The following is a 24,999-nucleotide window of genomic DNA, read 5'->3' as shown; positions in this document are numbered from 1 at the left end:
ATGGGAGAGGCAGGGAGATAAATTACTCCAGCAAAGTTTGTGCCCTAATTAATTTATAGCATGGGGCTGCTCCTTTTTTATCCTTGTTCCCTGTCTTTTACTGCTACAGCCCCAGGTTGCAACGTGCAGAAATGCCACAAAAACTCCTTTATTTTCCCTTCTCCTGGCAGCAAGGAGCAGAAACCACGTGGATGTTCATGGTCACCACAATCTCCAAGGGACAGAGCGGGTCAAAGGGAGCTGGGCAGCCTCAAAACTGACCCTGGGGGTGCTGGGGTGAGCTCTGGGTGGAAGAACTCCAGCCAGGCCATAAATGACAGGAGAAGAGGGCACTGGGATCCATCAGGAATACGGCGCACACTATTTTGCTGGGGAAGGAGGAGTTTCCTTGTGACACACACATAAAAATAAAACCCTCCTGGTATTTTGGTCTTGGACAAGACCCAAGGATTGTCTGGGAAATGGCTCTCCCAGCTTGCAGGAGGTGCAGGTTCCCCATCTGCCTCATGGCCCTTTTCCCGTTCCCATTGTCTGGAGCTGGGATTTCCTCCCTCTGCCTCTCTAAGGAAGCTTTGGACACAGGGCAGGTGCCCTCCTGTGGCATTCCAAGGAAATTTGGGGGAAAGGAGAAGGTGCCTGTGGCCTCCCAGGATTTAAGGGACTCTGTTTTCCTTTGGGGGGTCATGGAATGTTTGCTCTCCTCCCACCAGGAGAGGACACAGCCCTCTGCCATCAAGCAGAGCTGAAATAAATCCATTCAGCCCAGCTCCTGTGCTTGGGATAGATGGGAAGGGCTTTTTGGGGTGGGAGGAGATGATGGAGGGAGGAATGCCAGGCCATGAACAAGGTGGGTCAGGAGGTCCTTCCAGACCTCTCTCCAGAAAATCCTTTGCACAAACACTGGTGGCAACTCAATCTGCAGAGATCAGGAGGTAGAAGGGACATAACTCAGGGTCATGCATCAGCCAGGGGGAAAATCCTGAGGATTTTGAAGGATGGGACAATTAAAAGCTGTGGAACTTCAACAGCATCTCCCCATCAGGTCCATCTCAGGAGCTTGAGGTGGGGAGGAGGGATCCAAGTTGGAGATCCCACCCCAGAGGAGCATCCTGGGGGTTTGGGAGCCAAAGCAGAGTTTTCTCTCAAGGAAGGTTGGCCAAGAAGATGAGGCCACCCAGGAGCAGGTTCAGCTCCCACTGCTGGTGGTGCTGCCAAGCCACGGGCAACCCCTGCCTCAGTTTCCCCAGCTGCACAGGAGGGAGCACAGCCTCTGCAAGGTGTTTGGGATGTGAAGATGAAAAGGGCGCTCACAGCCTTGGATCTCATTTCAAAAACAAGCCAAAAGCACTTTACAGAGAAGATAAACTTATCATGGACTAGAGACACCAGCTGCAAATCCACATCTGCTGCTGGGATGAGCCCCCCTGGCTGCTGCTCTCCAGCTGTGCTGGCCTCACAGCCCAGCTCAGGGTGCAGGAGCAGGGGGATCTAAGCTGATGATCCCAAAGCCAGGAGGATGCAGATCCCAAAGTTTGCAGAAACCTCAGGAATGGAACAGGGGATCAGCAGGAAAATCAGAATCTGGTGCTCCTCCCCCCAGCTCGGGTGGTCTGAGATAAGAGCAGGTTTGGGATGGGGACTGGCAGGAGGTCCCAGAGCTCAGAGGGGCTTCACAGAATCCCAGAATGGTTTGGGGTGGAAGAGACCTTAAGGATCACCTCATTCCACCCCATGGCAGGGACACCTTCCACTATCCCAGGGTGCTCCAACCTGGTCTTGGGCACTTCCAGGGATCCAGGGGCAGCCACAGCTTTTCTGGGAACCTGTGCCAGGGCCTGCCCACCCTCACAGGGAAGAATTCTTTCCCTTTTCCGTGGGGGAAAAGCTAAACCACGGCTGGTTTAATCCCAAACTGCCTGGAGATGGATTTGCACTGCCCTGCGTGCCGGGGGATTCACTCCAGCAAAGCGTGCACAAACTGATGCCAAATAGGGATGTTGTGGCTCTCACCCCGGCAGGAAAGGCACCGCAGCAACCCTCAGCCTCAGCAAACGCATTTCCCACCCTAATAATCGGGAAAGGGCAGAAAATGAGGAGCGGGGTAGGAGCAGAGGGGGCTGCAGCACAGGAGGGGATCCGCGACACGCCGAGCTGAAAAACCACCGGCAAAACGAGGAGGAGAATGAGGGAGAACAAAACAAAGCAAACACGAAAGCAACATACGGAGAAGAGCTGGGCTCGGTCCTTCCCAAAAGTGTCCCATCCTGGGCAGCGGTGGGTCCCTGGATCCCCGTCCGGGGCCGCTCCCAGCGCCGCTCTCCTCCCTCCCACCCGCGCTCTGACGTGGAGCCGGGAAAACTCCTCTGGATGTGCCGGAGCTGCACCCCAGCGCTCCCTGGGACAGCAAGGATTCCTTGCCTTCCCTTGGGATTTTTTTTTTTTTTTGGATTTTCCTTCTCAGCCCGCAGGAAAAAACGCCGTAAAAAAAAAGAGCGGGATGGGTTCAACTCGCTCGCACTAACGGAGCGGTGTTGGTGGAAAAAGAAAAAAAAAAATCAAATAATTCAAATAGTCTAGGGCTAAAAATAGCAAAAAGAGCTCCTTGGAGCAGGAGAGGAAGGCGGGAAGCGGAGGTGCTGCGGCAGGATAAGAATGTTTCCTTCTTGTTTGGGATTTCTTTTCCTTTCTGCTCCAATCCTGGCGGAAAGTTGGCCACAAACTCTCCCCGTTGGCCAAAAAACTCATTTCCCCCCACAGTTTTTATGCCCAAAGCAGTGCCTGTTGCTGAAATTTTGTATTTTAATGGTTTTTGTTGACCAGAGGCTCCTACCCCAGCCCCGTTTTGCAGGGCAGGGGGAACAGCTGGAAGGGAAAACAGCTGGAAGGGGACAGAGGGACATTCTCCTCCTCGCCCAGCCCCTCCTGCTCTCTGCCACAGGGATTTTTCTCCCCCCTGTGCACATCCCTGCTGCAGAGTGGGGGATGCTGCCCCTGACTCAAAGCCACAAGCAGGGATTAAATAATTGCCACAACCTTCGGCACGCTGTCATCCGTCCCTCCCCGTTGCCAACCCGCATGATTTTATGGCTGACCTCACAAAAATCGATGTTTTCCTTAAAGGCCCCGTGTTGTGAGGGGGAGATTTGGCTTCCAGGAGTCCAAACCAGTGAGGTTTTGCTCGCTGCAATTAAAGAAAACCCCAAAACTGAACAAATTTGGCACGAAGGAGGCCCTAAATCTTTAAAATCTGGTTCCTCTCTTAAACCTCAGCATGTCCTAAGCAGCTCCCACCATGTGAAACTCCTCAAAATAAACTTGTTTTTTCCTGGTTTGAAGGGAATTTTAAGAGATGTCCTTGCTCCTCGGAACAGCTGGGATGGGGCAGCCAAGTTTTCATCCCCTGATTTAATTTCTCAATGTGTTTCTGCTCTGCAGCTGCTCCGGGGGAGGAACAAGCCTGGCTGATTCTGCAGGAGTTATGTGATCCCAGGAGGAGTTTTCCAGAGGAAATCAGCTCCTGGATGCTCCAGGGATGGAGGAGGAGGAGGAGGAGGGAGGCAGCACCACAGCACTTGCTCCTGCAGCTCAGTCACGAGCCCAAATCTGAGAATTTCGAGGAATTTTGGGCAAGAAAATGCATAGGGAAATACTTTTTGCAACCACACAGCTCCAAAACAACCTTAAATATGCTCCTAAAAAAATCTCTGCCCTGCTCTGTGTCAGACTCTGAGCAAACTCTCATTCAGCCTTGTATAAAAGAGGTCCCAGCAAAATCCTGGATTCAAATTTCAAGGGATTCTCCAGACCCCAAGTGCAGTTGGATTTCTGCATCTTATGCAAATATTTAATGCAAAACATTTTGCTGGCTTAGGAAGGAATTGTCATTTTCATGGCTCTCAATGCTGCCTTTATACATGTAATATATAAAATAGAATAAGTACACAATATTTTACAAGGATCAGTAAAACAGTGACCTCCTGGGGTCAGGAACTTCATTTCCCTCCCATTTTTTTGCTCCCAAATCCACAATTTCTCCCCATCAGTGTCCCCCCAAAGAGACCCATCCTGGTTAGGAGGTGACGATGAAAAACCATAGAAAAAAATTTTTAAAAACCCATAAAAACAGTCAAAAAGTAAAACAAAGTAAAACATTGTTATAGATAGATAATGAGAGGTCCACAAGAGCAGTTCCCAGTGCTGTGAATTTTTCCTTATGTAGTCTTTTTGTTAAGGTTTAAAAAGTTAACAAACCTTTTAAATTTTCAAAGTGAGCGGTTGTTTCTCACAGCATTAAAAAGAATTTACCCATCATTATAAAAAATACCTATAAAAACAGCCTCAAACCTTAAAATCCTACAAAAGAAGTTACATCAACTTTATTTCTACCTCAAAAATAACCTTAAAACAATTAAACCAATTAGAGTATTAGCTATATATATATATAAAAATATCAATACTACTGCCATTCCAATTAACGACACAATAATTATGTTATGTCATAATAACAAATTATTATAGCATAATAAATTATTATGCTGTGTTATAATAAGAAATTATGTTATGCCATAATAACAAATTGTTAAATTATGCCATAATAACAAATTATTACCCTATGTTATGCTAATAAATTATGTCAAAATAACACATTATTATGTTATGCCAAAATAGCACATTATTATATTATGCTGTATCATAACAACAAATTTTTATGTTATGCCATAATAACAAAATATTATGTTATTTTATAATGACAAATTATGTTATGTTATATCATAACAACCAATTTTTATGCTATGTTATAGCATAATAACACATTATTATGTTATGTCAAAATAACAAATCATTATGTTATCCTATATCATAATAATGATATGTTCTGTTATAATAACAAATTATTATGTTATGTCATATCATAATTTTTTATGCCATAATAACAAATTGTTATGTTATGCCATAACAACAAATTGTTACGCTATGCTATCTCATAATAACAAATTGTTATATCATAATAACAAATTATTATGTTATGCCATAATACCAAATTATTATGTTATGTTATAATAACAGATTATGTTATATCACAATACCATATTACTATGCTATATCACAGCACCAAATTATGTTATGTTTTATTACAATACCAAATTATTATGCTATGCTATAGCATAATAATTATGTTATAATAACAAATTATTGTGCTATATTTCATCATAACAACACGTCATGTTATGTCAAAGTAACAAATTGTTAAGTCAAAATAACAAATTATTATGGCATGCTAACTCATAATAACAAGTTATGTCATAATAACGAATTATTATGTTATGCCATAATACCAAATGATTATGTTATAATAACAGATTGCTGTGTTATATCACAATATCAAATTATTACGTTGTGTTATACCACAATACCATATTACTATGCTATATCACAACACCAAATTATGTTATATCACAACACCAAATGATTATGTTCTGTTATAATAACAGATTGTTATGTTATATCACAATATCAAATTATTACATTGTGTTATAACACAATACCAAATGATTATGTTATAATAACAGATTGTTATGTTATGTTATATCACAATACCAAATGATTATGTTATAATAACAGATTGTTATGTTATATCACAATACCATATTACTACGCTATAACACAACACCAAATTATGTTGTGTTATATCACAATACCAAAATATTGTGTTATGTTATAATAACAGATTGTTATGTTATATCACAATATCAAATTATTATGTTGTGTTATATCACAATACCAAGTGATTATGTTATAACAGATTGTTATATCACAATACCGTATTATTATGCTATATCACAACATCAAATTATGTTATGTTATATCACAATACCATATCATTGTTATGTTATAATAACAGATTGTTATGTTATGTCACAATATCAAATTATTATGTTGTGTTATATCACAATATCAAAAGATTATGTTATGTTGTAACAGATTGTTATGTTATATCACAACACCAAATGATTATGTTATGTTATAATAACAGATTGCTATGTTATATTCCAATGCCAAATGATTATGTTATAATAACAGATTGTTATGTTATCTTGTATCACAATACCAAATGATTATGTTATGTTACAATAACAGATTGTTATGTTATATGACAACACCAAATGATTGTTATGTTATAATAACAGATTGCTGTGTTATATCACAATATCAAATGATTATGATATGTTATTATAACAGATTGTTATGTTGTGTTATATCAGAACACCAAATGATTATGCTATGTTATAACAGATTGCTATATCACAATACCATATTATTATGTTATGTTATGTTATAAGAACAGATTACTATGTTATATCACAACACCAAATGATTATGCTATGTTATAATAACAGATTGCTATGTTATATCACAATACCAAAAGATTATGTTATGTTGTAACAGATTGTTATGTTATATGACAACACCAAATGATTATGTTATGTTATAATAACAGATTGCTGTGTTCTATCACAACACCAAATGATTGGGTTATGTTATAATAACAGATTGTTATATCACAATACCATATTATTATGTTATGTTATAAGAACAGATTACTATGTTATATCACAACACCAAATGATTATGCTATGTTATAATAACAGATTGCTGTGTTATATCACAACACCAAATGATTATGCTATGTTATTATAACAGATTGTTATATTGTGTTCTATCACAACACCAAATGATTGGGTTATGTTATAATAACAGATTGCTGTGTTATATCACAATACCGCATTACCACGCTATATCACAGCACCAAATTGTCATGTTCCACCACAATACCACATCATTACGCTCTCTCACAGCACCCAATGCTGGCGTTCTGCCACAACACCCCGTGCCCACACAGTGTCCCAGGCAGCCGTACCTGTCCCAGGCAGGAATCGGAGCCGGCGGAGCCGCGGGCGCTCAGCGCATTCCCGGAGCGCAGGCTGGGCACGGAGAGCCCCGGCAGCCCCAGCTCAGCCCTGCAACAAAGCCAAGGAGGAGCCATCAGCCACGGGCATCTCTGCCAGGCACAATACGGCAGCAGTGTCACTGTGCCCTCAATGGCACCATTGTCCCCAGCCCAGCCACGCTCCTGCGGCTGGTGGCACTGGGAGAAGCTTCTGCTCCTCGGGCAGTGCTGGATGAAGGGGGGTTTGGGCTTAGAGTAACTGAGAAGAGCTTTAAAAACTTGTATTTTAGTCTTAGAGCAATTGAGAGGTGCTTTAAAAAAATGATTTTTAGCTTTATGTGAAGAGTAAGATAATACAGATGTTATAATTTATTATAATCAGAAACTATTTTTAATTACAAGTGTTTCTTAACTTTTTATCACACTATACTATAAATCCTTTAAAACCAATCATCTAAAATTACTTCTCATGAGTTCTACTATAATGCAGCTTTTATAGCTCTATTTCTCTAAAATATCTAGTCTCGTTTACAAAACCATCCTTTAAAACTTGTTTCTAATTCCAATTCTCTCTCAACAATATCTTATTCCGTAATATTTCTAAGTCAACATTTCTCAAAATTTACATACAAATATATACTACGTAAGCCTTCTATCAAACTTTAAAAATTTTCCACAAATTCCCACAAGAGAGCTCCTGAAGGGCTTCATGCCACTGCTGGAGGAGAGCAGGAGGCTTGGCTTTGAATCCCAATTTTGCCTTGACAGCAGCACTGGGGTGAGGTTCCTCCAGGAGAGGGAGGAAATGGGATCTTGGGGGGAATAAATCGGAATTGGGAGGATTGGGGTGAGAACAGGAGGTCACAGATCACTGATCAAACAGAGGGATGCTCCCAGGGGGATTCTGCTGGGGTCCTTGCAGGAGTTTGCATCTGGATGCTGCTTCCATGGGAAGAGCATGCTGGGGAGTTGGAGGAAACTTAGAATCCCAGCTGGTTTGGGTTGGAAGTGACCTAAAAACTCACCCAGAGCCACCCCTGCCATGGCAGGGACACCTTCCACTGTTCCAGGCTGCTCCCAGCCCTGTCCAGCCTGGCCTTGGGAATTTCCAGGGATGGAGCAGCCACAGCTGCTCTGGGAAATGCAGGGAGCATGGTCAGGGCTGGAGGATGGGGGCACAAGGGGAGGCTCAGCAGGGAGACTTCACTGATAAATACAAGTTTTAAATGGGAAAGTGGTGGGAAAACAGAGCCAAAACTTTCCCAGAGGCACCCAGGGCCCAGAGGCAGCACATCTGTGGGGAGGATGCACGAGGGAAGGTCCTGCCTGCCTTTGGACACACCAGGAGCTGCTGCAAGACCAGTGAAATGCCTTCCCTGTAGGATAAAAGGGATCAGGCTGGGTTTCAGACAAAAAAAAAACCTGTAAACATCCCAGAGATGCCACCACAGCAACGCTGTGGGGTGAGGCTGCAGCGGGATGACCCCAAGGGGAAACAGCAGCATCTGTGCTTGGGAAGACAAAGGGGGAACAAAATATTATATATTTTAAATATATATATATGAAAAGGGAAATGAAACTGAGAAATGGGGCTGTGCTGGAGGCAGGCTGCTGGCAGGGGCAGATCCCAAAGGATGGAGGGTGTGGGATCACCCTCCCTGCTCAGGGCACAGCCCACAGGCACCCACCCTGCCAGGGAGGGAGACTGTCCCTCTGCTCTGGGCTGTGGCACCAGTTTCCCCTCCCCTCCCCATCCAAACTGGGGTGCTTTTTCTCCCCCCACATCCAGGAGGCATCCCAGTATTTCAAGCATGTTCAGAGCAAGGGGTGCAGGTCACACATCCTCCACTTCCAGCTAGGAAAAATAATAAATCTCCTCTATTTTCTCATCCTATACCCAGCATATCCAGGTCAGCACATTGGTGGTGACTGGAGCATTGCTTTTGGATTTTTGAGGTTTTTTTCCATCACCTCCATGCTGACCCCACATCAGGGAGCCAGGCCATCCCAAAAGTTCAATGCCCACCACACAGACACTTTTGTTTTCCATCAAGAACTGATACAAACAGGAGCAGCAGCCCCTGACATTTCAGGGAATATCTGCAAATTAATGCTGGGCTGATGACTTGGGCACCTTCCCTGTGCCCACTGGACCCAGCTCCCAGAGGTCTTATTCCCACATGGCTTCAATAAAATAAACCCTATTAAAAATAAACCAAATAAAATTTTATAAATATAATATTTTATATGTATAAAAATAATATAATTTTTTTTTATTTTATAATAAATGTATTTATTATGAAATAAATGATAATATGTGGAAATTGAGGAATATAAATCTATATTTGCCCAGCTCCACCTGGATACTGAAATTTTGCCTTTTTGTCCCCTCTTTGCATCTCCAGAGATGGGGAAAGTAAAATCCAGAAAAACATCCTGTTTTCCCTCCTTTTTGTGGCTGGACAGAGAGGAACCAGGCATCAGGAGGGGGATGCATCCCTGACTCCCCACGCATCCGGTCCTTGGGGTGGCTGTACCAGTTGCCACGGCACAATGGGAATTGCAGATGGCTCCTGCTTATTCACAGGGCTGGACTCATGTCCGGGACAAGCAGACTCACAGCTGCTGCTGCTGGAAAAAGCCAAGCCTGTGCTGGATTCCTGAGTTTTGGAGGCTGGGAGCAGGGCTGGGCAGGCTGGGCAGGGGGAGGGTGCCAGGCTGTGCGTGCCATCCCGGCCGGAGCCGGCCGCGGGTATGGATCGGCGTCCCGCGCTCTCCAGGGATGACACACTTGCACATCCAGTCGATGTGGCTGACCCAAATACAGCACCCAGCGAGGCAGGCACGGCCTCCTGAGCCAGCTGCCAGGGCCACTCTCAGCCTCGTGGAGCTGATGGGCACGGCAGAACTCCTACGAGCAGCCTGGAGCATCCAGAGCCACGGGATGCTCGGCAGAAAATTCCGTCCTCCCGCTCAACTTCCTTCCCAGCAGCAGCACGGGCAGAGAAAAGCCCTGCAGGAGCAAATCTGGCTTTAGCCAAAAGCCCTGGAGGAGCAATGCTATGGCCAAAAGCCCTGGAGGAGCAAATTTGGCTTTGGCCAAAAGCCCTGGAGGAAAAAAATTGGCTTTGGCCAAAAGCCCTGGAGGAAAAAAATTGGCTTTGGCCAAAAGCCCTGGAGGAGCAATACCATGGTCAAAGAACACTGGCACGGATCCATTTGAGTCCCACATGGATCAGTTATCCCAGGGAGGGTTTTTGGCTGCTGTGGGATAATGGGACCTACCTGTGGTGGGTGTTGGTGGTGCTGGAGCCTCAGGGTGAGGTGGCAGCAGCTGGAGCGTGGTGGGCACCTCCCTGTCCTGTGGGAGAGCACAAGGGACATCAGGACACCCAGCGTGGATCACATCACCCTGAAAAAACCCCTGGACCCACATGGCTGGGGAAATCCACCCTGAGCCCACCTCCCTCTGCTCCCAGCAGTTCCACTGCTCTTTATCCATTTTGGAGCAGCTGGGAGCTGCCAGAGGTTTTTGCACCCTGGGGGATTGGGGAACATGGGCAGGTGGCTCCACTGTGGAGGGATGAGGATGAGACCCCAATTCCCTGCTCTCCTCTTTGAAGCCATGCAGGCAGCAGGAGGATTTCCTAGATGTTTCCTTCATGGATACAGCAGGAAAGCTATCTTTGCCAAAAAAGGTGGCAATTAACAGCCTCCCCCACTGAACAGCCTCTCCAGAAGATCCCAGGAGTTTTTTCCTCCCAGGATAACTTCTGGCAGCACTCAGACACCCACAGCACACCCTCCCCCTGCCCCACCACGAGCACATCCCCTCTCACTTCCATACCTGGCTGCTCAATCCCGGCGCTGCCGTGGGAGACGCGCGCGCGGAGCGAGCCGGATGCTGATGGACAAGCAGGAAAATCAGGATTATTCCTGCTCCTTCTTCCCCTCCTTGCTCATTTTCTACGCCGGCTGCCCAATTATCTGCCAGGCCAGCTCTGCCCCGCGGTGCCTTTCTGCAGTGGAATGGAAGGAAGCCTGAAAATCAGAGCTGCCTCCAACGGCACTGAGATGCCAAGGAAAACCACGGCAAGGACGAGTCTCTGGGCTCATCAGGATGGGGAAAAATGGGCTTTGGGCTAATGTTGGCTGCTTCAAGGTGTCCTGGAGTGTGGCTCCAGCTTTTCTTGGGTGGTTTGGGCTTTGGGGAATGCCTGCACAACATCCTTCCCAGGCAGGGGCTGGGTGCTGCTGGGTCAGAGCAGAGCCACTGCAGAGTTCACTCCTTGAAGGAGTGTTTCTGTTGCCAAAGAGCTTGGGTTGGCAGGAAAATTGAAAAAAATGGGGGAAAATAATCAGCTCCTGCCCCAAAAGCAGCATGTCAGCCTGGATTCAGCAAAAAACAATGCAATGACTGCAAAGCAACAGCTTTGAAGCAAAAGTGCTACAGGGCGTTGTTATTTTCTTGGCATCGGCTGCAAAATATTCTCAGCCAGAGACAAGAGAGCTCCCAGGGCAGGTTTTATCCCAGCTTTTACCATCCCCTGCCCTCCTCTTCCTCCCCCAGCATCCCTCTCCTGCAGGGATGTAGGTGCTGCCACGTTTCCCAAAGCATCTCAGCTGAAAAAAGCTGAAGTCTGTCCAAATTTATCTCAGTCTGACAGAACAGGGAATATTTGGTTATATAAAATCCCTATTTCTGACATTTCTGGCAGCAACCCAAGAGCAGGCCTGCTCCTTTACTTGAGTGTACCCCGAGATGGGAACAGCACCTTCCTGCCTGGGACATCTGGGTGGGAAAATGTTCCTCCAGGAGGAGCATCTTTAATCACAGAGAACCCCTGGGCTGGAAGGCTCCTGTATCCTCACTTTTCCAGTATGATCCCTCAATCCCAGCCCTACATGGAGCACTGGGAGCAGATGTTTGCAGTTGTGGAGAACCTCAGCATGGTCCTTATCTGCCCCAGGGATGTGGGAATGGGATACCTTAATGAGCCAGTACCAAACCCACAGAGCCAGAGAGGCATTTATGGCTGCAAACTCAATTAACAAACAGACATCCCATTTTTGAGGGTGCAGGAATTAAACTCACTCCAACACGTGCCTTTGTACCCACCCAGCTTCGGGATTTGATGCACGGCACCTCCAAAATACCAAACCTGGAGAGAGGCACCCAAAATGACTCCCTGGAGATGCTCCCCAGCTGTGCCACCTGCCTGGGCACCAGCCTGGCTCCACCACTCATTCCCACTCCCTCTGTTTCCCACTGCCATCCCGTCACCTCGTGTTAGCTCTGGCATTCCAGGCGTTCTCCATCTGCTCCATCACACACAGCAGCGACAGCAGGACACCCCACCAGGCTGGGACATTTTGGCCCCTGAAGAAGGGGGACACAAACCATCCAAAGGGGTTGTTCCCGTTTCCCAGGAGCTGCCCTGGCCCGCGTTCCGCGGTGCACTCACCTGTCCCGCCGGGATGAGCCGAGGCCGGGCCGGGGGCGCTGGCAGGAGGGATGGGCAGGGCCAGCCGGGCTCTTCCATCGGGTGACAGCCCCGCAGGTGCCACGCGGTGGCCGCAGAGCCCCGGAGCGAGGTGGCCGCCGTGTCCTGCTCTGCTGCTCCGCGACTCCAGAGCATTCCCGCTGCCGTTCCTGCCATCTAGAGGGGACCTTTTCCCACTGCAAGCGCGTCCCTCAAATTGTAACGAAATCCCACGATTCAGAAGGAAAAATAATCAGAGCCCAATAATCAGAGCCCAATAATCAGAGCCCAATAATCAGAGCCCAATAATCAGAGCCCGTCGCTTGATGGCACAGGAAAAGCCTGCGTGGTTCACACCACGAATCCATGAATCCACACAGGATTCTCCTCATTGTTTAGCCAATTCCAGAACCAAGCAGTGGGAATCCCACAACAGGATGTGATATTTTCTAGGAAATTTAGGAAAGATGTATCAAATCAGTCCAAGAAAGGTAAACTAGCAAAATAATCATCAAATCATGGCTGTGAATTAAAGGCACTAAAAGGGTGGCCCCAGGGGGGTTTCTGCTTGTTGTCCATAAGGTGGATGGAGGTTTGGAGATGATCTGGACCAAGAGGCACTGCAGAGCAGCTGGATAAACTGGAGGGATGGGATGTGAAGAGGATGAAACCCGAAGATGGAGTGTTTAGGTGCAAAGCTGCTCTGGTAAGATGTGATTTGGGTGAGAAAACCTCCCAGCCCGACACTGCAGGGCCCAGCTGCTCGTGGGCTTTGGGGTAAAGCAGCTGAAGTCACCCCTGTGGGACAGGAGCTCTGACAGAATGGTCATCCCATGGAATGGAATCACACAAGGGTTTGGGTTGAAGGCACCTCAAAGCCCATCCTGTTCCAGGATTCCACTGCCCTAGGCTGCTCCAGCCTGGCCTTGGGCACTGCCAGGGATCCAGGGGCAGCCACAGCTGCTCTGGAAATTCCATCCCAGTCCCACACCACCCTCCCAGCCAGGAATTCCCAATTCCCAGTCTCCCATCCATCCCTGCCCTCTGGCAGTGGGAGCCATTCCCTGTGTCCTGTCCCTCCATCCTTGTCCCCAGTCCCTCTCCAGCTCTCCTGGAGCCCCTCCAGGCCCTGCCAGGGGCTCTGAGCTCTCCCTGGAGCCTTCTCCTCTCCAGGGGAACATTCCCAGCTCTCCCAGCTTGTCCCCACAGTTTTCACATGTGAGAAGCCAGCCCAAGGACATTCAGGATATGTCCTGCTGGAGGGACTGAAGGGCTTGGAAGTTTCACAAAAACATCAATGTTAAAGCTGAAGAAAACTTGGGAAATGAAGTGCAAAGCTCTCTAAGTGTCAGAACAGAGACCTGTACAAGCAACAGTTATGGATGCAGAGGATTCCCCCCAGGAAAAGGGATTTTGTTGCTGTCTTCAAGCCCAACAGCTTCTCTGCAGCCTTCCAGGAGGGCTCAGCCCTTTGACAGCTCCCAAAGGACCCAGAGGTACAAATCTGGGGGAGCACGTGCTGAGCAGGCAGGGAACAGAAGCACAAGCATGACCAGGTTTCCTTTTCTTTCCTTTTAATATAAACATCCTAGGGTGGGTTGGGGGTAGGAGCAGCCTAAAGGGAATGTCTTGTGGAATAAAACGCTGCGACGTGCTTCGGGAATGATGTGCAAAATTGAAACGCCCAGGCAGGGCCAGCTCAGGACTTCCTGGATTCTTGGGTCTTCTTGATTTCCTGCAAGGAGATCAGGGAAGAGACTGAGAATCTGCCACTCCATGGGAAACAGCTCTTGGTTTCACAGCGTGGGAGAGCAGGAGTGACCAACAGCTCAGAGCAGTTCCACAGCATGACAGGACCAAGCCCTGAGTTCACCTTTAGGGACAAGGCAAGGTTTGACTTGGAAGCTCCAGAAACAGGAATCCCCTTCTCTGCTACCTAGGGATGAATGTTTATTTTGCCCAAACTCAGGATTGTGTTGGATTAATTTCCCACCCTCAGGCCACAGATCCATCATCACTTGTACTCAATCTGTCCCTCAGCAGCTCAAAGCAGACCAAGTGGATGAGGTGACATTTCTGTGGCTGCCTGAGAACAGACCCTCACCTCTCTGGCCCAGGAGTGAGGTGGAAAAATCCCCAAGGACTCACCTCCAGCAGCACCTCCTTCAATTCGGAATAGGCCTTTTCTAAATCATCATTGATGATGACCAGGTCGAACAGCCCAGGCTCTTTACCTGGGGAAGGAGATGAGGACAGAGTTAGAGGACAATTTTTCTTCCCTGTGTCAGCTCTCATGCATGAAGTCCCATGGCATTTTAATATGATTTTTTCAGTATTATTATTACATCAGCTGCTGCTAATGAACTGCTCTGCCAACCTCCCCCGAGGAACTGCAGTGGGAAATGCAGCAGTGATCCAACTCAGCTCATGGCAAGCCCTGCTGGAGAGCACGAACCAGATTGCTCCCAAATCACCCAGGCATCCCCTCCCAGCACACACCACTGCAAGGACTCACTGAGCTCCAGGTCCACACGGGCTGCAGTCAAACGCTTCTGTAAACTCTCCTCCGTCTCCGTCTTTCGGTCCCGTAGTCGTTTCTCCTAAACCCAGGGGCAGAGACATTAAGGAAGGGAGTGTTCTGAAAGCTGCAGGCACAATCCACCCCCACCCTCAGGCTGGTGCTGTCTGTGACCACGGGCACGTGAGAACACCCTGCAAAGGGGGTGAGGGGCCTCACTCACAGCCCAGTGCAAACCAGTGGCCAAACTGGGCTTGACATCTCCTACCCACAGTTCAGGGTCCCAGGTTTCTTTTACCTCCCTCTCATTTATTTATTTTTCCAGGTACTGCTGGAAATGAGATCTCTCTGCTGGGCTCTGGCATCTGGTGCTGCTGGCTTCCTCCTCCACAAACTCAACGAGAAACAGAGCCTGCCTGATGTACTGAGAGCAAGAGGGGAGAGTCAGGAGTTGTCCTCACGTGTCCTCATCCCTCTCTGAACCACAACAGTGATTCCACTGCTTGCAAGAGTCCCACTGCAATCACTTACACAGGGTAAGACCAGAGGGGCACAGAATTTAAGGTGCTGCACAGAACCAGCCTCCCTGTGTTTAATTTTAACTGTGGAGCCAAATCTCAGCACAGCACAAAACACAATTAATGCATTTAAAGACTGGTGGAGCCCATAACCGAGGCGTAAAAACCACTGAGGAAGGACTCAAAAAACCAAAACACAGGAAGAGGAGCTGGGCTGGGTGGTGCTGAGCTTGGGAATGTCCTCCCCACCTAGAGCAGGGCCCTGCTGAGGGGAGGGGGAGCCGTGGCTGCAGATGCTGATTACCTCTAACTGCTAAGGGCAAAGCAAGGCGGGCGCTCACCAGGATCTCAATGGACGGCGGCTGCACCGAGATGTAGATGGGGTTCAGCTCCGTCTTCTTGATGTTCTTCACGCCCTGGATGTCGATGTCAAGGACACAGATCTGGTTCTGGGCCTGCACGGCCTGCACAGCTCCTTTACTGGGGGCACAGCACACAGGGAGGGGGTCAGAGCCCAGCGGGGTTGGGGTGTCCCCTCCGGCAGCGGGGGAACCTCACAGGGCTCCCCGGAGTGTGGCAGGAGAGGACAGAGCCTGCCCTGCTCTTGGTAAAACTTTCTCCAGGTGTCACTGCTCTGGCTGCAGCAGGGAGCTGCAGTCTCCTGCTAGAGGCTGGCAAAGCCACGCTGGAAGGTGTGGGGATGGATCATGTGTGACTGTTCCACAGGATGGGTGGGATGTCCATGAACTCCTGCCTTGGCAGAGCTTCCACCTGGAGGGAACTGCTCATGGCAGGAAGTTGGAACTCTATGATCTTAAAGGTCCCTTCCAACCCAAACCATCCTGGGATTTTGTGACAAACATGGAAACAACCTTCACCAAAGAGCAAAACCACTGAGAACTCCCCTTCTCTCCACTGAGATCCACTGAGTCCACATGCTCTCCTGGATGAAGATGTCCATCCATCTCCTGAAGGATGCTGGATGGACATGGATGCTCCATCTGAGTCAAAAGATGAACTTAATTCTCCACTTAATTTTTCAAGTGGTGGCTTTTGTATACTGTAAAGACAATTTCTCTTCCCTAACATGGGGAATTGCTTCAAGCTTTTTAATCATTTATTATAATTCACTGATGACTTAGGGAGCAGAAAGCAGAAGAGTTGGAGTTCTCACCAATCCTAAGCATGAGGGACTCTGCATTTATCCCACATCTGAGCAGGAACATCCTCAGGGGCTTGGAGAGATTCTGTATTTATTTTCTGGCATCCCAGAATAGTCTGGATTGGGAAGGATCTTCAAGACCATCTAATTCCAGCCCCCGTGGCACAGGCAGGGACACCTGACCTACCTTGTCCCGTACATGTTCCCGGAGAACTCCGCGTGCTCGATAAATTCACCAGCATCAATTTCCTTCTGCATTTCCTCTCTGGACACAAAGTGATAATCTGGAGAAGGGAAAATGGGAAAAATGGACAGAAATTAACATTCTGAAGGTAAAGTTCATGGTCAAAATGACACCCGTGGGTTTTTGGGGGAGAAGACACTAAAAATCTGTTTTAGACAAGGATTCACTTCCTACTTCCACACCCGTTGTCCAAACACCTGCTCAGAACTTTCTGGAGTTTTCTGTGTGGCCAAAAATGCTGCTCTACCCCATTTTTATATCCTTTCCCATTCCTGGTGCAGTGGGAACATCTCCTCCCTTGCCTACAGGTGTGGGACACATTACAGCAGGAATGGTAAAGCCTTTCATTTGAAAGGATTTCTAATTAAAGACCAGAATGGGATGAGAGAGAGGGAGATAAAAGGGAACATCAAAACCAAACTAACTAAAAAGGAATATTTCTCAATCTTCTGTTGAAATTCCTTCCTTTTACTTCAGGAAGAAAATTGCTATTGGAAATTAAGAACGAACCTCATTTGGTTGTTTCTTAAATATGCAAATACATGAGAAAACAGCTGGGCACAAGCAATTAATACAGCTAAAACCATCTCATTAAGCAGCTGCACTTCCCAAAGCCACGGCCATTGGAGATCTCCTCAGAACTACCTGGAATTTTGGAAAATCAAATCACCCAAGTTCAGAGCACAGTACCCAAAATGAGAGCCCAGCTCTGAAAACCTGAGTTATTTGGAGAGTCCAGTGAGACAGACCTGACTGCAGCAGGCTCACCTTTGCCATTCACTTCTCCAGGCCTCGGCTGCCTTGTGGTATCTGCAGGAAAAAAAGGGAAATAAAAGAAAAAACAGCCTTGTACATTCTGTGCATCACCCATAGGTGTTGTAGGATCAAAGAAATTCCAGGGTCTAATTGGCACGTGGATCTCTAGGATAAAAATCTCCACCAAGAGGCAATTTGGGAGGAAATAAGGTTTAGTTTGGAGTGAGATATGTTCCTTGAAAAAGGAACACAGGATGTCACACACACACACAAAATGGATAACTTTATCTCCTCCCATAGCATTAGATTTTTAAACATTCAGTATTTTATTCTTTCATGGTGGAATGAATCCAGATCTCAAAGCACAGATTTCACTTTCAATGCACAAAGTGTTGGGACATTAAAACACGTTTTGGAAATGGACCTAAAAAACACCTTACAAAGCTCCATGGAAAAAAATCAAATGGCTTTTTAAGCAGCAATGTGGGGGGATTTTGTTACTTTCACAGTCAAGAATCACTAGGAAGAATCTTGTTTCCTCTCTGAGCTGTGTTTAGAGATGTGGGGAGTCACTAAACCTGGGAAGTTTACAACACCAGGAGTAAAAGGTGCCCTGAATTATTTAAACATCCCAAAGAGCTCACAGGCAGACTGGGACACAGCCAAACCATGAAAAGCCATTATTTGGGGTATAAATAGAGAGAGGCTCTGAGCTGGCACTGCTGAGCTCCTCAGCCCAGCCCTGGATACTCACGGGAGACGCTGAAGCCGAAGATGTTCTCATAATCTTTGAGCAATTTCTTTAACAAAGTGCTTTTCCCTGCACCTGATGGGCCACTCAGAACCACTGGCCTTGGTCCCTGCATGACTGGGGAGAGACAGAAAAATGGGTCTGGTTAGAAACACACATGGAAAGGCAGCTGTGGATTCCCAGGAGTGCTCAGCCCCTCAAAACGGCACCAATCCTTTACCCTTGGGAACAAATCTCTGCAGGAAAATCTGAAATGATGCAAAATCACAAGCCTAGAGCTGATAAAAAGTACTGGGAGTGCGGGAACATTTCTCAAGAGACAAAGGTTAAACTCATAGGATGTAACCCAAAGAAGGAGGAAACTGGGATGGTTGAAGCCAGCTGTTTTCCATCACAGCTGGGTCTCACTGGGACCAAAATCCCAAGGAAAACTCTCTCTAAAAGGAACAAAATCCCATTTGTGCCTGATGGCATTTGGAGTCATGACACAGAGGAACAGTCCCAGTGCCTTCCCTCACAGGGGGAAAGGAGCTTCAAGCAGAGTTTGCAGATAAAACTTTGCATCACCAACCCCCAAACCCTTGCAACAGCATCAGGTGCAATCACTGTCAGGAGCATGCCCAGGTGTTCATCCCCACATTTTCTGAAGCACCAACTCCATCTGCAGGTGTTCCATGGCAAGAAAGAAAGAGATCCCAGAGATCAGATCCTGGTACACAGATCCTGGTACAGGTGAAGAAAAGGCAGCCTGGGGCCACACAACTTGCTGCAGTTGTTTCTTCAGCCAGAAAGAAAAAAAAAAAGAAAAATAAAAAGTGGTGTCATGTTCCTGTGTCTCTGGAGAGAAGAAAGGTTAATTATCCACATGGGAAAAAGAAGAAATGCTGTAAAGGTGTGGGGCCACCACAGGGACCCTCATCCATCAGCAGCTTCCAAACCAGAAGTGATGGCGAGAGCGGAACAAATCAAACAAGTTCTTCCCATTTTAAAAGCTACTTTCAGCAAGCAATAAAATCGTTTCCTCATCCTCCCGGGCTGGGTGTGGCCTGGCAGCCACCAGCCAAGAGGCAGCTAATGCCTTTCCATTTTAAATTGGCTCACAGCAATGTCACCCCGACCTTACACAGCGCTTTTCAAGCAGCCCTAAGCCAAACGCTGTCTCACCGAGCGGCCGCGGGCTAATCCCGCCGGGACCGGCCCCGGCCCCAGCCCTCAATCCCTCAATCCTCCTCCCTCGACAGCCGGAGAATTACACAACTTTTCCTTCTCCTCCCTGAGGATCCTCGTCTGACCGCAGCTCATCCCAGGCTGCGCCGAGGGTCGGGGTTTAACACAAAGGATGAGGAGGTGGCGGCAGCGTGGGCAGTGAAAACACCCACGGTCCATAATCATCCATACGGAAATTCCTTCATTCCTTCTTCTTTTTTTTTTTTTTTCCTCAGAGATGCAAGAGATGAAATCTTGGGAGGACCAATCTCATCACCACAGTGCCAGATTAGGCTCCATCACCCCAAAAACAGAAGGCTGAACAAACTCTAGGGAGTCCTCTGGGGGCTTTCCTACCATTCCCTTGGTCCTCAAACTTCTGTAATTTCCAAAAAAAAATCAGGTTTTGCATAAATGTTCAATAGCAGAAGAAAGCACCGGGGAAATGGTACTCAGTGCTTGCAGCAAGGGAGGAGAGCAGTTACCCAAAGCACTTCCTTCTCTCCGGCCCTCACAGTTCTTCTCTCCCACATAATTCCATCAGGTGAGGTCTAAGCATTCCTTGGAAAACACTCCACACTAATTCCCCACCCTTGAGACATCCCCACAACACATCTGCCCCCAAACAATGCTGCTCATCACACACCAGCTTGCACAAGCACCCCAAAACCCCCCCAAAGTGACAGCCTGGATTTCCAGGTTCCCTTCCAGGACCCAGCTGTGCCAACAAGATGCACAAATCCCAGTCCCAGATCCCAGCCAGAAGGAAAAGAGCTTTCCCCTCATCTCCCTCAAAATGTCATGCCCTTAGCAGAAATGTGAAGCTGCCCAAATCACTTCCCACCATTCCATTCAACCCCAAACTGGGCAGAGGAATGGGCTGGGAGCAGGCTCCAACACATCCCTACCTTTTCCTTGTGTTCCCTTCCAGCCAAGGCAAGCAGTGGCAGCAGCACAGCTCCTGGGGACAGAGCTGGGCTATTTGTGAGCTCCTAAAGCCTTAATTAACGAGCTGCAATTTGAAGGTGGCCAATGAGAACAACCCTGCTGAGCTTTAATCTCCCCCGGCTTCCTCCTCTGCTCTCCTGGCTGGCAAAGCTGCAGCCCACAGCCCCAAAGGCTGAGGGGTGCCAGCCCTTGCTGGGCTGGGATTATGGAAAACAGCAAAGCTGCTCCTGTCCCTGCAGTCCCCAGGATTCTGTCTGTGTAGAATCCTGGAGTGGTTTGGAAGGGACCTTCCAGAACATTAATTCCACAGCCCTGCCATGGGCAAGGACAGTTTCCACTAGGCCAGGCTGCTCCAAGCTCCGTCCAACCTGGAACACTTCCAGGCACTTTCCTTCTGCAGGAGCACTGCTCTCCCTTTGGACCAAATCCACACAGCTCCATGACCACAAAGATGGGAAAACTCCTTCTCCTGCTCAGATCAAACCACTCCCACAGTGGGACCCTCTCCTCCACTTCACCCCCTTTTCCCTCCTCAAAATACTCAAAATTAAGAGAAAAGACACCTGGGCTGTGGTCACGCCTCACTTCTTTCACAACAGCTAAAAATAAACCTAAAGACTTGCAGGTGTTTCCTGCTGCCTCCCTGGTGAATCCCTTCTCCTGCTGCAGATCTGCAGAGGAAAACTGAGAGGGAACAAAAGGCATTTCCACTCCCAGGGAATCCCACCCTGGGGCTGGGGCCTCACAGGAGGAAAGATGGCAAACTGGGAATTCCACAGAATTCCAGAATGGTTTGGCTGGAAGTGACCTTAAAGCTTGGCAGGGACACCTCCCACTGTCCCAGGTGCTCCAGGACACTGCCAGGGATGGAGCAGCCACAGCTCCCAGGGCAATCCCAGGATGTTCCTGCCCTCATTCCCTGCTCCCCCATCCCTGCCACACACCACAGGTAAAGAAACCCCCAAACCCCAGATCTGGTGGATATGGGGCTTTTCTCTCTCCTGTTGGTTCCAGGAATGCTCTGGTGCATCACATTTCCAAGCTGGCTGCAGCAGGAATGTCACAAAGATGTGTTTATTTTAGGCAGAAGATCAGTTTTTGATTCCCCCCTTTGTCAGATTTTGGCATTTTCAGAGCAGCCAATCTGCAAATATCCAGCACAGAGGGTTTCCTAAAAATGGGTTGGGATCCAGCCTAACCCACCAAAACCACTGCAGAGCTGATCAGCAAGAGAACAGCCCAACTAATTAACAATATTAATTATCTCCCACACCTGGCCTGAGGACAAACAGCCACATAAACCCCTCAGGGCTGCAGAAAGACAAGGTGGTCACAGGAGGTTGTCCCCAAGGCAAGGAATGGTTCCTGCTAAATTCACCCTGGATTTCACCTCACAGCTGGCAACGTAACCAGGGAAGCAAAGGACAGACATCATAAGAGTTAAACAAATTAAAACTGATTAGCAGAGAGGCTTTACAGGGAAGGCAAAGCCACCTTATGAAGAAGAAAAGAAGATTAAAGCACGGTTTCCCTGGAGCCTTGAGAAAGGTCTCCTGGATTAGGATTATAATCCCACCCCTATTTTTAGCAGCTTTGTTATAAAGGTGCCACCCCCACCTTTGTAAGATTTGGGACAAGTTCCAAAAAGGGAGAGAGCTGGGACACACAGGGAATTATCTGCAGGGATCTGATTCCATGAGGAGCAGAGCATCCCACAGCAGCACAGAGCTGGAGCTCAGCCACCTTTTTCCTGGAAATAATTACCTACAAAGCACTAATTAGCCTCTCCACTGCAGGGATTGGTGGTGCTGCAGACACAGCACAAACCACTTGCTCCAGGTCACTGCAGAAACCAGGGAGCTCCAAACCCATTATTCCCAATCCATGTCCTCCTGTAAACCAGGGCAGCTGAACCCACCAGGAGGATGAAACCAGTTCACCCACCTGGGAAAACTCTAGAGAGGTGAAGCTCACACAGCTGTGGTTTTGCCATCCACTTCCCCACACCTGTTTTAGGATTCCTGAGGGATGCTTATCCCTAAAGCCCTCTTACCTCACCCTACCCCACGGACTCCCCCAGCACCTCAGTGTCCTGGCATCCCCAGCCGAGAGACCCCCAAGGGGCACTCAGCAGCCTGGGACCCCTCAGAGGGGCTGAGGGCCCTCAGTCCAGGACCCTCTGAGCAGCTGAGCATCCTGGGGGCAGCGGGACCCCCTCAGCCCAAGGGCTTTGTGAGGGGCTGAGCACCCCAACATCAGCCACGACTCCTCCATGCAGAGCACCCAGAGGGGCTGAGCACCCCAACATCAGCCAGAACTCCTCCATGCAGGGCTCCCAGGAGGGGCTGAGCACCCCAAGATCAGCCAGGACTCCTCAATCCAGGGCACCCAAGAGGGGCTGAGCACCCCAAAGCCAGCCAGGACTCCTCCATGCAGAGCCCTTCAAAAGGAGCTGAGCACCCCAACATCATCCAGGACTCCTCAATGCAGGGCACCCAGAGGGGCTGAGCACCCCAACATCAGCCAGGACTCCTCAATGCAGGGCACCCAGAGGGGCTGAGCACCCCAAAGCCAGCCAGGGACTCCTCAGTGCAGAGCCCCTCAAAAGGAGCTGAGCACGCCAAGATCAGCCAGGACTCCTCCATGCAGAGCCCCCAAAAGGGGCTGAGCACCCGGGACCCCTGAGCAGAGGAACCCCGTGAGGAGCTCGGCACCCCAGCGCTCCCTCAGCCAAGGGCCCTTGTGAGGGGCTGAGAACCCCAGTAGCCGGCCAGGACTCCTCACTCCAAGCCCCCGCGAGGGGCTGAACACCCCGAGGCCAACTCAGCCGAGGACCCCTGCGAGTGACGGAGCTGCTCGGGTTAGAACCCGCTGTGTCGCGGCCCCCGCGGGGGTCCCGGCCCCATCCCCGCTCACCCGCCCGGGCGATCCCCGCCCCGCGCATCCGCCCGAGGATCATGAGGGGACGGGGGGGGCGGTCCCGGCAGCCCCCGCGCGCGCCCGCCGCCACCGCCGCGCGCCTGACGTCACCGCGGGGGCGGGGCCCCGGGGGAGGGAGGGAGCGCGCCGTCACGTGAGTGCGGGGCGGCGGGACGGACCACGCGGCGGGGGTGAGCGAGGGGCTGAACCATGGCGGGGGGGGGGGGGCAGGCGGCACTGGCAGGGCCGTGATGGTGGATGGAGTTGGGGGAGAACGGGGGGGACAGCATGGGCTGAACCGCGGCGGTGTTGGGCAGAACCACGCTGGGGTGGCGGGAGCCATAGTGGGGTTGAACCGTGGCTGGAGAGAGGCGGGAGGGCTGAACCAAGGTGGGTGTGGGGGGGGGGGGATGATGGGATTGAACCATGACGGGGAGAGGGGGGAGTTGTCATGGAAGTGACCCATGGCTGGGCGGGGGGAGACGTGGTTGGGCTGAACCATGGCGAGAATGGGGGGAATAGCGGGAGGGCTGAACCAAGGTGGGTGTGGGGGGACGATGGGATTGAACCATGACGGGGAGAGGGGGGAGCTAGCACAGAGCTGACCCATGGCTGGGCAGTGGTTGGGATAAACCATGGCGGGAATGTGGGGAACCATAGCGGGGCTGAACCATGGCGAGGGCGGGGGAGACGTGGGGCTGAACCATTGCGGGAGCGGGGGGATCCACACCATGGCGGGAGCTGTCATGGAGCTTCTCCGTGCTGAGGAGCGGTCGTGGGAGCTTCACAGTGCTGGCGACACGGCGCTGTCACCCCGCAGACCCTTTTCTTGTCGCCAGGGTGTCCCTAGGTGTGTCACCTACTCCGCGCGCCGCAGCCGTCCCCCCCGCTGCGGGCCGCGATGGCGGCGAGCCGGGCTCTGAGGTGAGCGCGGGCTGCCCTCTCCCGCTGAGGGAGCGCCCTGCCGGGGCTCCCTCACGGTGACACCGCCTGTCCCCCGCCTTCCCCCGGCAGTGCCCTGCTGCTCCGGCCGCCGCTCGCTGCCCGCAGCAACTCCAACCGCGCCGCCATCGGGCACCTGCAGCGGCAGCGCTACGGGCGCCTCTACCCGACGCTGCTCGTCAGCACCGACGGCTCTACCGTCCGCCTGCGCTACGGAGAGCCCAAGAGGATCCTCATGGTACGGGCACGGCGGCGTGGCTGTCACAAGGGTTCGTGGTGTGTGCCGGGGGGGGTCACACCATGTCCCTCTGAGCTCACACCGTGTCCATGGGGAATGTCACACCGTGTCCCCGCGGTCTCATCCCGTGTCCCCGCGGTCTCATCCCGTGTCCCCAGATGCCCCTGGACAGCAACACGCTGCCCGAAGCCGAGCGCAAGGCTCGCCTGCGCCGCCACTTCCCCAGCAAGCCTAAGGCCAAGGAGGAGGAGACCTTCCAGGGCATCGACCTGGACACCTACAAGAAGTTCTGGAAGAAGTGAAGCGCTGAAACCAGAAATATTTAAATTTATAAATAAATGTATAAATAAAAATATACGAGTATA

General features: G+C 49.6%; 3 protein-coding genes across 13 annotated transcripts in view; 1 reads left to right on the top strand and 2 right to left on the bottom strand.

The window, feature by feature from the left end:
- Positions 1-12,558, bottom strand: part of GJC2 (gap junction protein gamma 2) — a 43,672-nt gene extending 31,114 nt beyond the window's left edge. The window contains exons 1-4 of one of the 4 annotated variants that reach the window (XM_064415868.1): positions 12,415-12,558; positions 10,797-10,968; positions 10,235-10,310; positions 6,920-7,019 (exon numbers count right to left, since the gene is read on the bottom strand). The gene's annotated coding sequence lies outside the window, so the exon portion shown is untranslated. Of the gene's footprint in view, positions 1-2,223; positions 2,393-6,919; positions 7,020-10,234; positions 10,311-10,796; positions 10,969-12,233; positions 12,253-12,414 lie in introns of those variants that run through there. The other 3 variants (XM_064415961.1, XM_064415900.1, XM_064416004.1) reach the window with 3 other exon arrangements.
- A 1,431-nt stretch (positions 12,559-13,989) lies between these two features.
- Positions 13,990-24,209, bottom strand: GUK1 (guanylate kinase 1). Of its 5 annotated transcripts, none has more exons than XM_064415476.1 (8): positions 24,185-24,209; positions 18,385-18,498; positions 17,643-17,684; positions 16,818-16,914; positions 15,810-15,948; positions 14,948-15,032; positions 14,581-14,666; positions 13,990-14,167 (listed from the first exon to the last, which is right to left on the bottom strand). In XM_064415476.1, the coding sequence occupies exons 2-8, from the start codon at positions 18,494-18,496 to the stop codon at positions 14,132-14,134; spliced, it is 597 nt and encodes a 198-aa protein (XP_064271546.1). In that variant the 5' UTR covers positions 18,497-18,498; positions 24,185-24,209; the 3' UTR covers positions 13,990-14,131. The 5 variants fall into 5 exon arrangements, with proteins under 5 accessions (XP_064271546.1, XP_064271685.1, XP_064271476.1 ...); XM_064415615.1 differs by lacking the exon at positions 24,185-24,209 and adding an exon at positions 23,452-23,493; XM_064415406.1 differs by lacking the exon at positions 24,185-24,209 and adding an exon at positions 20,496-22,578.
- On the top strand, positions 23,540-24,997 carry MRPL55 (mitochondrial ribosomal protein L55). Of its 4 annotated transcripts, none has more exons than XM_064415825.1 (4): positions 23,540-23,645; positions 24,294-24,378; positions 24,469-24,634; positions 24,793-24,997. In XM_064415825.1, the coding sequence occupies exons 2-4, from the start codon at positions 24,356-24,358 to the stop codon at positions 24,934-24,936; spliced, it is 333 nt and encodes a 110-aa protein (XP_064271895.1). In that variant the 5' UTR covers positions 23,540-23,645; positions 24,294-24,355; the 3' UTR covers positions 24,937-24,997. The 4 variants fall into 4 exon arrangements, with proteins under 4 accessions (XP_064271895.1, XP_064271906.1, XP_064271923.1 ...); XM_064415836.1 differs by having other exon boundaries at positions 23,547-23,645; positions 24,275-24,378; XM_064415853.1 differs by lacking the exon at positions 23,540-23,645 and adding an exon at positions 23,826-23,844.
- Positions 24,998-24,999: the final 2 nt, after the last annotated feature.

Source organism: Passer domesticus, chromosome 1, assembly GCF_036417665.1.
Source record: "Passer domesticus isolate bPasDom1 chromosome 1, bPasDom1.hap1, whole genome shotgun sequence".
Lineage (NCBI taxonomy): Eukaryota > Metazoa > Chordata > Aves > Passeriformes > Passeridae > Passer > Passer domesticus.
This window is presented reverse-complemented; position numbering and strand designations above follow the sequence as displayed.

Bases quoted from the DNA above. Each gene is read 5' to 3' on its own strand.
- GUK1 (XM_064415615.1), bottom strand. From the start codon at position 23,479: ATGCGCGGGGCGGGGATCGCCCGGGCGG. The intron at 18,499-23,451 runs GTGAGCGGGGAT...GTCTCTCCCCAG, and splicing joins GGCGGGGATCGCCCGGGCGG to TCATGCAGGGACCAAGGCCA. The intron at 16,915-17,642 runs GTGAGCCTGCTG...TCCCTTCTCCAG, and splicing joins TGGAGAAGTGAATGGCAAAG to ATTATCACTTTGTGTCCAGA.
- MRPL55 (XM_064415811.1), top strand. From the start codon at position 24,090: ATGGCGGGAATGTGGGGAACCATAGCGGGGCTGAACCATGGCGAGGGC. The intron at 24,305-24,468 runs GTGTGTCACCTA...TTCCCCCGGCAG, and splicing joins TGTCGCCAGGGTGTCCCTAG to TGCCCTGCTGCTCCGGCCGC. The intron at 24,635-24,792 runs GTACGGGCACGG...CCGTGTCCCCAG, and splicing joins AGCCCAAGAGGATCCTCATG to ATGCCCCTGGACAGCAACAC.